Below are 17,763 nucleotides of genomic sequence, written 5' to 3' on the forward strand. Positions count from 1 at the left end.
AGAGATAGAAAAACATCCTCTAATGCAGAGGTTCTCAACTGGTTTTGCTTCAGGATCTAGATTTTACATTGGACATCAAAGTGGCAACGCAACACAGTACCAATATTGTTCAATGTAAAAAACAGGGTTGTGCACCATTCACAATCAAATTGACGAGGCTCTTTAAACTCCAGTTCAATTTCTGGATTTGCACTGAATTATTATTATGGAAGTAAAAAAAAAAAAATCAGAACTGCAATTTGAATTTAGGAAGCAGAATTAAAGGTGCAAAGTGTAAATTTTAGCAGCATCTAGCAGTGAGGTTGCGATATAGAGAAGCTACGGTGGCCAACTAAGGACAAAAATGTCATCGTCTGAGACAGCAGAGAGAAGCCAGTCAATCAAACGCGCTCTGTAGAACAGTTTGTCCATTTAGGGCTACTGTAGAAACATGCTGGCGCAAAATGGCAACTTAACATGTAAGGGGACCCGCGGTGTATTTAGATAGAAATGGTTCATTCTAAGGTAATAAAAACATAACTGTTCATTATGTAAGGTCTTTATACACCACCTGAAAACATAGTTATGTATATTATATTGCATTTCTGTCAATAGATCCTCTTAAAATTTACACATTGCACCTTTAAAGAAAACTAAAATTCATATAAATCCTGTTTGTAAAAAATGTTTAACTATAAATACTGTAGCCTATAAAGTTTGTCAAGACGTGACAGAGCCTCACTTGAATGTTTTGGCGAGGTTTTTATTGACCTTGCAGAGAAACAGCTTTATGGACATGGGTGGAAGGACATTTCCTTTAAATTACAATTCAGTAAATTCCGCTTCCTGTCATTCCAATTCAACCGAACCGACCAAACCAATATGACTGTTACAGGAAACATTTATGCTTTGTCCAGCGTATTTAATCATAGTAAAAAATGTTGTCTATATGGATTTAGCGTGTCCTTCTCACCTGAGCATGTGAGCTGCACTGAAAACCACATCAAATTCTTCACTGTCCAACTGTGCGGCTTTCTCCGCCATTTCGGCAGCCTCCAAAAGCCGCGACTCCTCCAGCAAGAACTGACCTGAGGAAGGAAAGGGGGAATTTCATTTTATATTTGCTTTTACTCCCTCAGAAAGACAAATGTGAAATATTTCCTTTGGCTGTGGGACGGATAGTTTGGTCTGCCCTCTCAATGATTCTGTGAAACATGAGATAGCAAGGGTGCTGCACGCCGCACAAACCATCTGACAGACCATTTGTCCAATTGAGATTTCTCCGATAGGCATGTTTCCGTGACAAATTAAACGCTTACTCCTGTAAGGTTGTGGAAAGGGGACCGACTGGGATCTGAAACCTCTGCAGTATCGTTGCTAGAGGCATTGGTCAAGAACGAAGTGGAATAAACAGCCTGTTGCTATTTGGCGAAGCGGCTCTCCACACTCCTGAACAAGCTGGGCCAAAACCAAACATTTCTTTCCCAAATAGCAATGGACCAAAGTAGAAACATAAGAAGTGATGTTATGCAAAGGAAGAAAGCTTAAAGTGCCCCAATTATGCTTTTTATTGAATATTATCTTTTTATGTATTTATATAGCTGTTTGTGAATGTCTGCAAAGTTTCAAAGATCAAAGTGTTATTTGTCTCCCAAAAGAAAGAACTGATTCTGAACTGCCTGAAACTAGCTGTCAGTAATTGCAATCTTACTTCCTGCATGAACCTACTTTCAGTAGGTTTGTAACAATTTTGCATAATGCCAGTCTATGATTTTCATTGGCTGCCCGCAAACAACCTCGACCACATAGTAACGTCCTGTTCAAGTTGTGCTCTGTTTGATCAGCTACTGTTGGACTGATACGGTAAAACCGACGACATTGTTACTGTTCGTATCACTTTGTATACAAGTGCTAAGAAAGCCTCCAGAGCTGAAATTCAGATACAGTACTGGCCGTTTAGTTTCCAACATGCACTGTAAGCCAAACTGGGCAACAGATCTGACCAATCAGAGCAGAGTACACTCTTGGAAAGGAGCGGTTTAGAGAGACCGAATCCTTTATCGAACCGTTTCAGACACTGTGAAACAACAGGTGATGCGGCAATGTATATTATGAGAAAGTTTTTTGACTCTGGATGCATGTAAACCTATTGTAGGAGACCTCCAAAACAAAATATCATATTAGGGGCACTTTAAACATTGTCATCAATTAAGGCATGTCAAATATTGCAAAAATACGGCACAAAAGCAGCTCATTTCTAAGTAACTTTCTCCCTGTGGTAAATGACAATGTTGTCTATTATGCAAAACGGAAAATACAAAGAAGAAGGCACGTTCTCCAGGATGGTGGTTACACACCAGAGAACAATAGAAGGAAATAGAAGATCATACTTATGGCCTTTGGATAGTACGTGTTCTAAAGATGTCTGATCAGACACGTACTAAATAATATTACGCAGATGCCTTGGCAGCAATTGAGTGGAAAACACATTGTTGGGGTTAGCCAATGATGCTGTGTTTTTCTGGACTAAATCCATACATGGAAGAATCCAGGGACAGGTCAACCACAGAAATCTAGGATTTGAGGAAAAACGACACTAGGAAGACTCATATGCCGAGATAAAACAAAAATGCATCCTATTATAATGAAACTTTTTTAACATAAAATTTGAAACTACTGTAAATTTAAAACAAATACTGTTGATAAAATATGACTGCATACTGTACAATATTAATAATGCACTTTGAATAGTTTGGTTTTTGTAATTTCTCACAACTAAAATGTAATTTCATCTCATTTTAATAACAGTGAAATGGACTAAAATTAATGAAAATGACAGGACAAAAAGTTGATTAAACATTATCATCAAAAACTGGTTATATAAAAAACTATGTAAAAATTAACACTAAAAATAAGGATGTGATGCACAATAATAATTTCAGAATGGTGTTGAAACAAAAATATTGTAAAAGATAAAAAAAAAAAAAAAAAAAAAACTAATAAGTAAACTGAGCTTCAATAATCTGAGACTTATTTGGAGAAAATGGCTGTAGGCTATAATTTGGCTAAATCACATTCATGCAGACACACATGAACACTTGTATGCTTTTTCCTTAGAGAAATAAGGTCTCGTTATCTCTCTTTGCTCGCTGAGGCGTGGGTGGTTTCGTCTCACTGGAATAACATCTGCATACAAGGTACGCTTCAGATAACAGCTAAACAATGACTTCCTGCACAACACCATCTATCTTGCTGTGAAAGAGCCTACAAACGTAACCTCAATTACAAGACTAATGTCAGCTAAAGAGCTAAATGTGAACAATTACAGCCAATACTGAGTTTAGTGAAAACGTACAAGGCGCTCCAAAGTATTTCACGAATTTCACTACATCAGCAAAGCTAGTTCGGATTCATATGACCTCATTATTTTTGCATTACCTGATGACTAGCTAATGTCATTTCAGCCCATGTGTGCACGTATAGGAGAGATTAAAAGCAATACCAACCATAATGCATATAGCAGTTTCCTTTAGTAGGATCGAGTTCGATCGCCTTGAGAAAGAACTTCTCCGCTTCAGTTTTCTGACCCTGAAATAAAAACAAACAAATCATAATCAGGAATTTCTTCAGGGCGAGGTATTCATGGAATCTTTCATTTTTCATTTTTAACCTGATAATTTTTGACCTGATGTATAATGTTCACTGGAGCAACAGGAAATGTGTTTAGCAATTCCAGTGCCTAATGCTGCTATAATTGCACACTTTGACAGCATGAATAATTCCAAGAATTACCCTTATGTTAAATTTTAACAGACATCTTGCAAATACAATAATAATAATAAAAAAAGCTAAAATATCACACAAAATAAAATAATATTTCATGGTTAATGCAATGGGATTTCCATGTAAGACGACTGTATATAATTCTTCAACTTATTTAGCTACTTACCAAATAAATAAATAAACATGAAATATTGATTTAAGAAATCATTTTATTAAGCAAAAAGAAAGTAACTTCATAATGATGTGAGATAAAATCGAGAGAATATTTTGTAGTCATACAAAACTATTTGACCAGAATCAAGTAGGCTTATTCCAGAGAATTATGATAAAAAGTAAATAAACCTCCAATGCATCTTAAACCTTAAAGGGTTAGTTCACCTAAAAAAGAAAATTCTGTCATTAATTCATGATGTTCCAAACCAGTAAGACCTTTGTTCATCTTCGGAACACAAATTAAGATATTTTTGTTGAAATCCAAGAGATTTCTGATCCCCCATAGACAAAAATGCCATTACCACTTTCAAGGCCCAGAAAGGTAGTACAGACAATCGTTAAAATAGTCCATAAGTGACGAGAATAGTTTTTGTGTGCCAAAAAATAAATTTGGATTTCATCAAAAATATATTAATTTGTCTTCCGAAGATGAACGAAGGTCTTACGGGTTAGGAATGAAATGAAGGTGAGTTATCAATGACAGAATTTTCATTTTTGGGTGAACTAACCCTTTAAACATTACTGTTTTCAGTCTGAGAGGCATTATCATAGCACGCTCTCACGATTCACTTGATTAACAGCGCATGAAGTTATCTGCAGACCAGCTGCAAAACAGTGATATATTTTTTATTTACAATGTATAATTTAAATCCCCAAAGCAGGGATGTGTAACTTTAAATCAATGCATTGGACTCACAGTGATGCCTACACTATATACAGCCAGTGCTGTTTAATGTTAGACATGGATGTTTGCGAACTTACACCATGTCGAGAGTGTCACTTGGGACACTTGACTTTTATAGTTTATGCAATGGGGAAAAAAAGGGGTTAGAGCAGTGGTGCAGAATAAAGTATATGTTATTCCTGTGATGGCAAAACTGAATTTTCAGCAGCCAGAAATCATTCTAATATGCTGATTTGCTCAAGATACATTTCTTCACCTTCTTCTTCATTATTTCTGAAAATGGTTGTGCTGCTTAATTTCCGCAACAGAGTTAAATTCGTTAAAGCGGACGTAAGGCCTTGAAATATGACTTACTGCCCTAACGAAAGCCAAATTTTGAGCACTTTTTACTGTCTCAGTCTTTTTTATGGACCCTTAAACTTGGCGAATAGGACAATGCACACAGCTGTATTGCGCCATCAGTCCATTTCACAGCGCGGTTTCTCGGCCGTCACAGAAAATGCGTTAAAGCGGACATAAGGCTGTCAATATTAGAGATAAACTGCCCTAACGAAAGCCAAAATTTGAGCAAACAGATCTTTAAATCATGCACATCCATACTCTCGTTTTCTTCATAGTAAAATGGCAGTGACGCACAAAGGAAATAGATTATAGTATACATAAACCAGAAATTGTAACACGTGAGCACACAAAAACTTCCCGTATATTTTTTCCCATATAATATTTTTTTATTTTTGCAAAGGTCCCTTTACGGGATCCGTACTATTGAATTGTATACTGATGAGCCAAAACAATATGACCAGTCACAGGTGAAGCGAATATCATTGATCCTCATCTAACAAGGCCACACATTAAGGTCTGGGTAGATTGGTCAGTTTTTGTAATCAACATGTTGGATGCAGGATAAATGTCAGGAATAAAGATTTGAGTGACTATGACAAGGGCCAAATTGTTATGGCAAGGCCAATGGGTCAGAGAATCTCTGAAACAGCAAGGCTTGTGGGTTGCTCCCGGTCAGCAGTGGTGAGAATTTTCCAAGAGTGTTCTGAGGAGGCAACAGGGTGTTGGGCACCCAAGGCTCATCGATGCATGAAGGCAAACAAAGGCTATCACACAAGTCTCAGAACTGGACCTTGGTGGACCAGTGGAAGAAGGTCACCTTGTCTAATGAGTCCCGTTTTCTTTTACATCACATGGATAGATGTGTATGTTTACGCAATTTACCTGGAGAAGCGATGGCACCAGGATGCAATGTGGGACGTTGATAAGCTGGTGGAGCGACTGTGATGCTCTGGGAAATGTTCTGCAGAGAAAGTCCGGCCATTCATGCGGATGTAAAACTGACATGTGCCACCTACCTAAACATTTTTGCAGACCAGGTACACCCCCCTTTCATGGAAATCGTGTTCCCTGGTGGAAGTGGCCTATGGTGTTGACCTGGCCTCCAAATTCCCCAGATCTAAATCTAATTGAGCATCTGTAGGATGTGCTGGACCAACAAGTTTGATCCACAGCGGCTCCACTTAGCAACCTACAGGACTTGAAGGTCGGTGCTATTTTGGCAGCACACGGAGGACCAACAGCATATTAGGCAGGTGGTCATAATGTTTTGGCTCATCGGTAAACATATGATCAGTTTCATATGAAAAATATGTAAGGACATGAATCAAGATACGCTTCATCAAGTTCCTGACAAACACATGTCCGTGTCATTCGCCGAGGTCGTGTTATCACTCTAAAGCAATATCCTGCTTCACCCCCTTTCCTCTGAACACACACACACCCCTCTCAGCTGGACCCCCTGACCCCTTAATCTGAGCATGACATCAGAGACACAACAGACACACTGCTGTTCCAACGTCTCAGAGGTGTTCTCGAACGGATTCTGAGCCTGATTAGCGACGGAAATGAGTGAATTCAATAACGCAGCTGAAGCACTCATAACACACACACACACACACACACACACACACACAAACACACACACACACGCATCCCTGGGGTTGGGCTCTTTGACCCGGTGAGTTTGTGAAGGGAGGTCAGGGAAGGTCAGCACAGCAGGGGAAAGGACTGAGTTTCATCATGTCTCCTTCTTTCGACCCCTGACAGTGAAGATTTCCCTGTCCCCACCTGGAAATGATGCCTGGGACAATGTGATGCTGACTGAATGAACAATTCCTCATCGTTAAATGTAAATTTTTAGATTAATTAATGACATTAAGAAGATTGACAAAAGTAACAGTTTCACATTATTACAAAAAAATTCTATTTCAAATAAATGCTGTTCTTTTGAATATTCCATCCATTCACAAAAATATTTCACAAAAAACAGCACTGTTTTCAGCATTTATAATAAGAAATGTTTCTAAATTCACACAGAATGATTTCTGAAGGATCATGTGACACTGAATACTGGAGTAATGGCTGCTGAAAATTCAGCTTTGCATTACAGGAATAAATTACAATTTAAAATCTATTAAAATAGTAAACAGTTATAAATGTAATAATTTTTAAATATTACTGTTTTTAAGAAGACCGAAAGCACTGGGATATGAATATGTTGTATTATCTAAACCTATTTTAAAGGGCTATTATAACTTTAAGGCTGCCAATTTAATGCTTTAATTTAGTGTAATTAATTAAAAAAGCTATAAATTAAAGCAATTTACCATGACTTATAATTAATTCCAATTGTATCTATAGGAAATCATCAGAGTAGTTCAAGCTTGTATTACTTTCATTTCTGATATATGCATTTAATTTAACGAATTTGCATATCACAATTAAATCAATTCCAACTTTAATTTAATTGACAGCCCAAGTTATAATAAATATTGCCAGTCAAATACACTCCAAAATTACAAAAAGTTGGACTTACAAAACCACAATATGTACCACAAGGGGAACCAACAAACAAATACTGAATTTATTGCCCTCTCAACCATTCAAGTTTGTTCAAGGTCAGTGAACTGATCAAATCACAGCCCAGGTTCTCCTCACCCTGAAAAAGCTTTATTTTCACCCAAAGGATTATGGGTACTCATGTTTTACTCTGCTTCTGCATCAAGCAAGCAGAAACCGCAAAGACCTGAAAGCTTTGAGCCGAAAACTTTGTTCAAAATCAATACGGCTCTAAAGTCAAGACAACACCTTTTGAATTTGCTTTTACTCGAGTGAGTTTCATCACAGCAGTGCGGTTCTGTGATGGATTGACTGTCTCTGGTGGACTGACTTTGTTCTGGCCTCTCCAAATGGCTTCATTCAGGAAGTTTGTGTAGTTTACTTGCTTTCTTTGGTTAAAGTCTGAGTTAAGAGGCCTGCACAGGAAGGATTTTTCAGTCCCGCCCCTGCAAAAATATGTTACCTTCTCCCACCCGCAACATTCATTTTTTCCTGCTCCTGCCCGCAAAAGCCCGCAGGTAAAAGTATACATAGATTTTTTTCAGTATGTCCATGAAAAGTTAGCTCACCTAGCATAAACACTCTTGATAAATTATTTGTTATTAAAGCATCTACATTCACAAACCACAGTTATTTCAACAGAAAAGCAAGTATTAGGCTACTGCATGCGTGATTTGGTATGAGAGAAAGCGTGCAAAGAGCACTCCCTTTATAATCACTAAAAAGCTATCACTCATTTTAGCTCATCTAAAGTTCTGTTATAATCAATGAAGCTGACTGCACAATAAATCTCTCATAATGTTTACACTTTGTTTGTCATAATGAGAGGATTCGTGATCGTACAAAACTCAGCACTGAACAAAAACTCAGGCGTTTTGAGAGATGAGTGGATTCTAACTTAAACACCTCTGATTGGCCATTGAATTTAAGAAATCAACAGACCTGTCTATGATTGGCTACATTGCTCAACGCTGCAAAAAATGTGTAAATGGAAACCTTTGACGCTCTCCAGAGCGCCAACACAGATACGCACTGGATCGCTTGCCAAATCTGTTTCACCCATATGCTATTATTATGGAGAAAACTGGTCCTAGACCAGCAGTTATGGGCAGTTTTTCCCTGTAGAAGTAATCAGAAGCAACAGCAGGCTTGCTCAGCTTTACACACTCTCCGCCTATGCTTGCACCTGTAAATCATTTTTATTTTACTTTAATTGCTCTTGTGCAATACACGAATAACAATTTATTTGTTTTTGGATATTTTATTTTTTAGATATCTCTATTTTGCAGGAGTCCCGCAAATCATGTTAATGTTCCGCAACCTGCACACACAAGTGTTTTACTGCCCGCACTCGCCCATCAAATCTCGTCCCGCGCACACTCTCTTGCATCTGGTCCCGTGGGAGTGCAGGCCTCTAGTGTTAGTCCCTGGATTGGGATGTTTGAGGACAGATTGTCTTGGGGGTTTTAGTAAGCTGCCAGAGAAAGGGATGTCAAAGAGAGAGAGTGGGACAGAAAGACAGAGCCCTTTGATCTCACATCATTTATTCTTGGCTGTGTGAAATGATGCAACTGACAGAAATGTTTGGTTAACCTAAACTGTTTATGGGAGTTTTATAATAATAACTTTAACCCATATTTGAAAAGTCAGTTTTGGTACAAGCAAAAATAATAAAATAATTATTCCTCATAGTAAATTATTTATAAATAAAAATATAATCAATCAATCTATCTATCTATCTATCTATCTGAATATATTCTGATCCTGCTATGTATTTAAATAAAGTATACAGACATTTTAGCTTCACGGTCAGCCTTTTTGCCTCATTTTAGTGAAAGAAGACAGAGGACAGGAAAAATGTAGAGAGGGACCCTTATGGACACAACGCAGGCTTGATTTGAACCAACATTTCCAAAATGAGCACCAGAGCTTAACATGCCTGGGACATGTTCAACTGCTATTCAAGTATGTTGACTTTAAACAATACGACTAAGTAATGGAGATTCCATCACATTTCTTATTTGATTTTCTTGCCATCCTAGCTTAATTGTGAAGCTCCATTTCTGCTAGAACCCCTCAGCACAATCCCTCTTTCAAAAACACACTGCTTTCCTTGTACTGTCTGCTGAGCTTTCAAAGATGGTAAATTAAGACAGCCTGTATTTTCTTTACATAATCAGCTGGTGGTGGCCTCATGGATGAAAAAGGCCCGAAGTAGACCATATGGCCAGAGTAGAAATGAAAGGAGACAGACACAGGTAAACTCTCAGAACAATCACCTCCCCTCAGCCCTTTTTAACACATCTTCTCTTATATCTGTCCACATGGATTTCTGCTGAGTGAATTCAGAACCAGGGCATACGTGCGAGTAATCTGGTCTTGTTTTTTTTAGCTAAATCAGTTTTTCGGTTTTAAGTTTTAAGATGAGAGAAAAGAAAGAATGCCTTTGGTCGTAAGGGACATCTCGGTTTAGATTTATAGATGAAAAAGGTTTCTTTATATTATGGTATCTTCTCTTACAGAAAGCCAATGTGTGCTCAAGCTCAATGCCTAAAGGGTATTCAACATCTAATGAGAGAATTTTGTCTTCCAGATAAGGATGTTTATTGAGTTACTAATTGGTCATTTATCTGATGTCTCAGTGTTTTTTTTTTTTTGTCTGTAAAACGAAAGATGTCCAATGTTGTTTGCGAACCCTTTTTAAACAGTTATTCAAAATTTCTCCTCATGTTCCACAGAAGAATGAATGTCATACAAAACAACATGAGAGATAGTAAATAATGACAGAATTTTCATTTTTGGATGAATTCTCAGCATTCTGAACTTGAGCAAGGGATAGTTTATGGGTCATCCTTTAATGTGTTTAAACTTGCAACCTTTTGTTTACTAGCCTAAAGATTTAAAGAGGACATATTATGCTTTTTCACATATTTAACATTCTTCAGTATATATAATGTTGCTGTTTGAGCATGAAAAAGGTCTGCAAAGCACAAAGTCCACTCTATATCAGTCAGCACCGTTTCTTGAGTTTTTTCCTAGAATGTATTAAATAATTCCAAGTTGCTTTAGTAGTGTGTTGTTGCCATGTCTAAGTGTTAGTGTTTATACCTGAGAAGCTGAAACTTGTGGTTAATGTAAGGGACGTGACATTTCCGAAACACGCTTGAAGCGGTTGACCAATCACAACACATTAGTCCAGCTGACCAAACATTGTGCTTTCAGAAGGAGGGGCTTTATAGAGACAGAAACTAAACAAAGCGTTACAGACAGTCTGGGAAGAGAGGTGCTGCAACAATATAAAATATGTTAAAAACAATGTTTTTTTTTAACATTCAAGCATGAAAACCTACTCTAGTAGACCCTAAAAACAAAATCAAGACTTTATAAAAGGGCATAATATGGCCTCTTTAACAACTAAGTAACTCTACCCCCTTATTCAATTAGTGTTCATTAGAGTGTGAGTTTACCGTCATAGCCAGGAGCTTGCCGTAAGTGAGGTGTGCAGGTATATGGTCTGGTTTGGATCGGAGAGATTCCTTATACCAGTGTTCTGCCTCTGTCAGTTTGTTCAGCCTCATGTAGGCCTCTCCTGTGAAGGGAGGAGACAGAGGTCAGGTCAACATGTCAGAAGTTAAGGAAGCACATAACCACCCCCCTCACAGTGGTTTATCCCATAGCGAATATAGAGGCAGTCAACTGAAAATGACCCACAAAAAGTCTGACACTCGATGAAATGCGATACTGGAGCCATTGTCCATTTATATAAAATGAGCGCCAACATTAAGCTGGTGATTGTTTACTGACCAGTGGATATTCAAATATTTATTAGATTACATTAGATTATTTATATTAGATAATTTAGCAATTTTTGCATGCAATATTTAAAAAAATTAAATGCCATGAGGCCTCAAAAATTATACTGCCAATGGCGTTTTGGAATTTTTAAAATGTTTTTGAAAAGTCCCTTATCCTCACCAAGGCTGCATTTATTTTTATTTATCTCAAAAATAAACAGTAATATTGTGAAATATTACTGCAGTTAAAAATAACATTTCTATTTTAATATATGTTTTTATTTAATGCATTCTTGAGATAGCAAAGTTACATTTTCAGCAGCCATTACTTTAGTCTTCAGTGTCACATGATCCTTCAGAAATCATTCTATGTTTCAGGATCTAAAATGATGCAAGATGAATAGAAAGTTCAAAAAGAAAAGTATTTATTTTTGTATAAAAATACAAATATTTACTTGCACTAGGTTCTTTATCAGTGTTAATTTTGGATTGAGCATAAAAGGCTACATAAAAATTGTACATACATAATGAGCAAAACAAAGCACACTTTTAAAATGTAAAAAGATAAATGAATTGATTAACTATTAATTTTAAATAAAAAACGCTATGTATAAGAAACTAAAAAAATACTATGCATACTATAAAAATACTCTGCCCCTCTGGTCTTCAGCTCAGCAACTCAAAGCCATGCCTGTCTTAGCGCCAACACCTACTCTAATAAATCCAGAGGTAAAAGCCGACTCCTTCTGACACGAGTATAAACACACACTCCTATCCTTTAAACATCATCTAATACCTCAGCCAGCCTCAAGCTCCCACCCATCTGCAATAACACACACGCTCCTCTCAGACAGATTATTACAGAAGAGTGAATCACAGCTACTTTACTGAGATAACACAGCCTAAACATTGTTAATGTAATGTAATTAGAGCAAAAACTAACATAAGCAAGGGTACGTGACTACACTGGGGTTTCACATGACCCGCCAGTCTGAATACAAGTCTGCCTGTGTCGTGTTGGTGTCAAATATAGGACATGTGGGTCATTAAAACAGCCTCAAGTCAAATAACTCTGGAATTTTTTAGCTATTATTGTAAAAAAACAAACAAAAAAAGACATGACATAACTAATCAGAATTTGTTATTTGTTATTAATTCTGAATTTGTTCAGAATTATGATATCACACTAAACTCTCGATATGTTTGTAAATTAACATGAATATTGCTTTGGAAAACCCATATGATTTAAAAAAAATACAACTCTGACTCGTTTAGCAAATCTTACACAAACACAATTACTCATTCGTCACCCCAATCATTTGTTTTGTGCAATAGAAATATTGTTTCCAAAGAGTCCTAACAGCTTTGCAATGACAGGAATAAATTACATTTCAAATATATATATTAAAACAGAAAAGAGGTATTTTAAATTGTAATAATATTTCACAATTTTACTGTTTTACTGTATTTTTGATCAGCTTTGGTCAGCATAAGAGACTTCTTTCAAAAACATTTAAAAAAAATGTTATCTGCCCCTATTTTGAATTAAAAAAAATGTATACATATTGGTCTATTTTAGCAATTTAAAAGGATTGTTTAACACTGACAATCTGATTTCCTCAATCCACTTGTATTTGGCTTAGTTGGTCAGAAAAGACAGCTGACGATTTTGGCTGTTAAAATGAGCTCGACACAGTTGAAACAGCGAAAACAAACACAAGAACACAAAAAAGACAAGTGAACATAAATGAGCTTGGGGAGAAACAAACATGCGGAAAGGAAAAAAATACAGTTATGGGAAGATAATTGTGAGAAAATGAGATGGGAGGGAAAGACTGCAAGCTGTGGGTTGGTAAATGTGTTGCATAAGATATTAAAATCCAACAGTTTGCTCCCATGCTTTAAATAAAATGGCAAAATTATTCTCACGCTCTCTTTGTTGTAGCTTCTAACTTATCTTGTTTGTGAAGCTGTTGACTCAAGCTGACAGAATCAATTCTATAGATCAAAGAAAGCTTTGGAAATGGGCTCATGAGAAAAAGCATGCACCAACACAATTACAGATCCACTGTTGTGAGACAAGATAGAAACACAATATGGAGTTACACTTACAGTATTGTAAGGGATAATGTACAGTCAAGTCAGTCTTTATCATAAAATAAACCAGACACTGAGGGTTTGTATCACCCTGAAGGGGTTTATTTTGCAATAATGACCTGCTGACTGTACATTATCCAACTTACTACATAAATGCTTACCAAATAAATACTGTATATGGACATGAAATATTGATTTGCGTTGAAATATATTTAATTATCTTGTTGACAGCTTAACTAGCTTATCTTGTATATTTTATTATTTTGTAGATATCTTAAAGTCTTACAACACAGAAAACAATCAGCATAGAAACAAGACAAGGCACTGCAACAATATTACATTAACTTATTTAATTATTTTTTTTAAAGAAATTAATAGTTTTATTCAGAAAGGATGCATTAAAATAATCAAAAGTGACAGTAAAGATGTATAATGTTACAAAAGATTTCCATTTCAAATAAAATGAAGTTATTTCAAACTTTCTATTAATCAATTTTTTTTATTAATCAGTTGCGGCAAAAAAAAAAAAAAAAAAAAGTTTTAATGTTTTAAATCTTAATATTTTTACTTTTTTTTTTTTTTTTAAAAGAAAGACTGCTTTCAAAACATTTTAAAAAATCGTACTGACCACAAACTTTTGAATGGTATTCTTTTTCTGTGGACTAGTTATAAAGTTCTATTGAAGGTTTTATGCTCATTATTAACAATTCTATCTATACTAAAATACCACAGGTATGCTGCTATAGACAATATACACATATACAGCTATTGCAGTCATTATACAAATATATCAGACTCGGAATGAAGTATTCTAGAAAATGGAAAAGAGACAAACTTACCCATCATATTATAAAGGCTCTGTGGGGCAAACTGCCTGGGCATCTTCTGTATCGCTTCTTTATATACTGATATGGCCTCCTAAAAATGGATTACACCATTAATTCAATAAAAAGCCATAACTATTAGCATAAGGATGCACTCAGACTAAAAGCCTTTTCATTCCGTAAATTTAATTTTTCTTTACACAGTCTAAATTCAGGTTTACTTTTTTGTGTGTCCTGGGAAACCTGTTTGAAAAAGGTCCGAAATTAAACACTTCGCCTTTAAAAGCATTGGTCTGAAAATGAAAAACTGTGGTGCAAAAATGGTTTGAGACTTATACTTCCATGTAATTTCATTCTATCAGATCTGGTGTGTTTGTTTGCTTGTTTGTTTGTTGCCATGCCAGCTTCTGTGGCTATTTTTATGGTGAGAAAAATTTATGGTAAAAATATATCAGGTTCAGATTTGATGTGAACAGACTGGGTTTAAAGGGATAGCTCACCCAAAAATGAAAATTCTGTCATCATTTACTAACCCTCAAGTTGTTCCAAACCTGTATGAATTTCTTTGTTCTGCTGAACACAAGGAAGATATCTGGAAGAATGTCAGTAACCAAACAGATCTCACTCCCCATTTACTACCATAGTAGGAAAAATAAATACTATGGTAGTCAATAGGGGGTGAGATCTGTTTGGTTTTTGACATTCTACCAAATATCTTTCTTTGTGTTCATCAGAACAAATAAATTCACACAGGTTTGGAACTACTTGAGGGTGAGTAAATGATGACAGAATTTTCATTTTTAGGTGAATTATCCCTTTAAAGGGTTAGTTCACCCAAAAATGAAAATTCTGTCATTTATTACTCACGCTCATGCCGTTCCACACCCGTAAGACCTTCGTTAATCTTCGGAACACAAATTGAGATATTTTTGATTAAATCCGATGGCTCAGTGAGGCCTGCATAGGGAGCAATGACATTTCCTTTCTCAAGATCCATAAAGCATAAAAACATATGTAAATCAGTTTATGTGAGTACAGTGGTTCAATATTAATATTACAAAGCGACGAGAATATTTTTGGTGCGCCAAAAAAAACAAAATAATGAATTATTTAGTGATGGCCGATTTCAAAACACTGCTTCAGGAAGCTTCGGAGCATAATGAATCAGTGTGTCGAATCAGCGGTTCGGAGTGCCAAAGTCACGTGATTTCAGCAGTTTGATTCGATACGCTGATTCATTATGCTCCGAATCTTCCTGAAGCAGTGTTTTGAAATCGGTCATCACTAAATAAGTCATTTTTTTTTTTTTTTTTTTATATTCTCGTCACTTTATAATATTAATATTGAACCACTGTACTCACATGAACTGATTTAAATATGTTTTTAGTACATTTATTGATCTTGAGAGAGGAAATGTCATTGTTCCCTATGCAGGCCTCACGGAGCCATCGGATTTAAACAAAAATATCTTAATTTGTGTTCCGAAGATCAACAAAGGTCTTACAGATGTAAAACGGCACGAGGGTGAGTAATTAATGACAGAATTTTCATTTTTGGGTGAACTAACCCTTTAATGGTGCAAAGATCAACTCACCTCTTGGTGACCCTGTTCATGAAGAAGCTTTCCGAGGTTATACAGGCAGCTGGTGACTGAGCTCTTGTGTGCATGAGGATCCTTCAGGTTTTCATCTGGGATATCGGCACAAGTGACAAAAGTTCGCTTGGCCTCCTCTAGACGGCCCTGGTTCATCAGGACAATTCCTGTGTTCAAGTAGGCGGCTGAATGAGAGAGGAAAAAAGGGTAAATATCGGTGCAAAAGGTAATGAGGCTTATTGAGGCTCAAAAAAAGACCTCCACTGGGGCTAGTGGAATGAACTAGTTGATTTATGCAGATCAGCAGCCTGCAGTCTAGTCGATAAGGTGCCAATATATATTCACTATCCTCCCAGCCAGAATCAACTCTAAGTCAGCAGGGGAATATCCACTCCAGCTGCAGGCTTAATTCTGATGCTCTTAATAGACCATATATACACACAGAACCACAGATAGAAATGAGTTTACAGCACAAGACGGGACAATCCATCATGCCTCATGCAGCAAGGAATCAGGAAAAGTAGACATCCATCACTCTACTGAAGGCTCTGATCTCACACTATTACAGATCTGTTTCAGACGTCTCACAAACCAGACTAAATATACACAGGCTGACCAGTTAGTTCATTCTGAAAACAGGTAGTCATCTTTAAATGTTGCACAAAATGTCATCCTTTTGTAAAGCAAAACTTCTACTTAAAAATCCCAAGGCCCCACTGCACATGTCATGATGATTTTCTCCCTGGCCAAATCTACTAATTTAAGCAGAGCAGCAATAATTTCCTCCCATGACACTAAAAACAACATGGGAAATTCTATGAGAAACCTTAAAATGGACAAAAATAGCATATGCATTTCATTTGGATATGGGCCAAACAAATGCATCCATATTTGCCAGATAGTATGAAAGGATTGATTTTATCCCCCTGTTGAAATCATATCAAACGTCTATCATTCCTTGACAAGAGTGGAAACAGAGAAACTATTTAGGCGTGTGAATAATCATTACTTATTTAATGCTGGATTTCATCCGAGAACGAACATGCGCACACACACACAGAGATCCACACAGACCTTTCAATTTGTAGTTGCCTGGACACGGTAAAGACTGAGAAGGCTTGAAATTGTTCATAAAAAGAGGAGCTGTACTTACAAGCCAGCGTTGGCCTGCTTCCAATGGCCAGCTTATAGTAGTGGAGAGCCTCTGAGAATCTATTGTTTTCCTGGAGCAATAGACCCCTGCAGTACAAGGGAAGAAAAAAACAAAACAAGAACAGTGTCAAAGTATGGGCAACACAATTAAAGGGTTATTTCACCCAAAAATGAAAATTCTGTCATTAATTACTCACCCTTGTGTCGTTCCACACCCGTAAGACCTTTGTTCATCTTCGGAACACAAATTAAGATATTTTTGATGAAATCTGAGAGCTTTCTGACCTCCGATAGACTGCAACGTTATTACCTCTTTCAAGGCCCAGAAAGGTAGTAAAGACATCGTTAAAATAGTCTACAGTGGTTCAACCAGTGGTTATGAATCGACAAAAATACTTTTTGTGTGCAAAAAACAAAAATACAACACTGTGTAAACAAAAAATAATGAGCCGACGTTTGGACGTAGAACCCAGAAGCGCTGCACTGTGTTTACTACGTGAACAGCGTAGGAGACTGACATGGCAGAGAAGAAATTGTTGAATAAAGATGTTATTTTTGTTCGTTTTTTTTTAGTCACTTCATAACATTAAGGTTGAACCACTGTAGTCACATGGACTATTTTAACACTGTCTTTACTACCTTTCTGGGCCTTGAAAGTGGTAATTGCGTTGCAGTCTATCGGAGGCCAGAAAGCTCTCAGATTTCATCAAAAACATCTTAATTTGTGTTCCGAAGATGATG

The 17,763-nt window shown here is 36.6% G+C and overlaps 1 protein-coding gene across 1 annotated transcript in view; it reads right to left on the reverse strand.

Annotated features, from left to right (window-relative positions):
* tmtc2b (transmembrane O-mannosyltransferase targeting cadherins 2b) overlaps positions 1–17,763 on the reverse strand; it is a 122,393-nt gene that overhangs the window by 11,499 nt on the left and 93,131 nt on the right. The window contains exons 5-10 of the mRNA XM_051870682.1: positions 17,024–17,109; positions 15,871–16,055; positions 14,292–14,370; positions 11,029–11,150; positions 3,486–3,567; positions 953–1,067 (exon numbers count right to left, since the gene is read on the reverse strand). Of these exons, the coding sequence (XP_051726642.1) occupies positions 953–1,067; positions 3,486–3,567; positions 11,029–11,150; positions 14,292–14,370; positions 15,871–16,055; positions 17,024–17,109 (669 nt within the window). The remainder of the gene's footprint in view (positions 1–952; positions 1,068–3,485; positions 3,568–11,028; positions 11,151–14,291; positions 14,371–15,870; positions 16,056–17,023; positions 17,110–17,763) is intronic.

Source organism: Ctenopharyngodon idella, chromosome 18 (assembly GCF_019924925.1).
Source record: "Ctenopharyngodon idella isolate HZGC_01 chromosome 18, HZGC01, whole genome shotgun sequence".
NCBI classification, from domain to species: domain Eukaryota; kingdom Metazoa; phylum Chordata; class Actinopteri; order Cypriniformes; family Xenocyprididae; genus Ctenopharyngodon; species Ctenopharyngodon idella.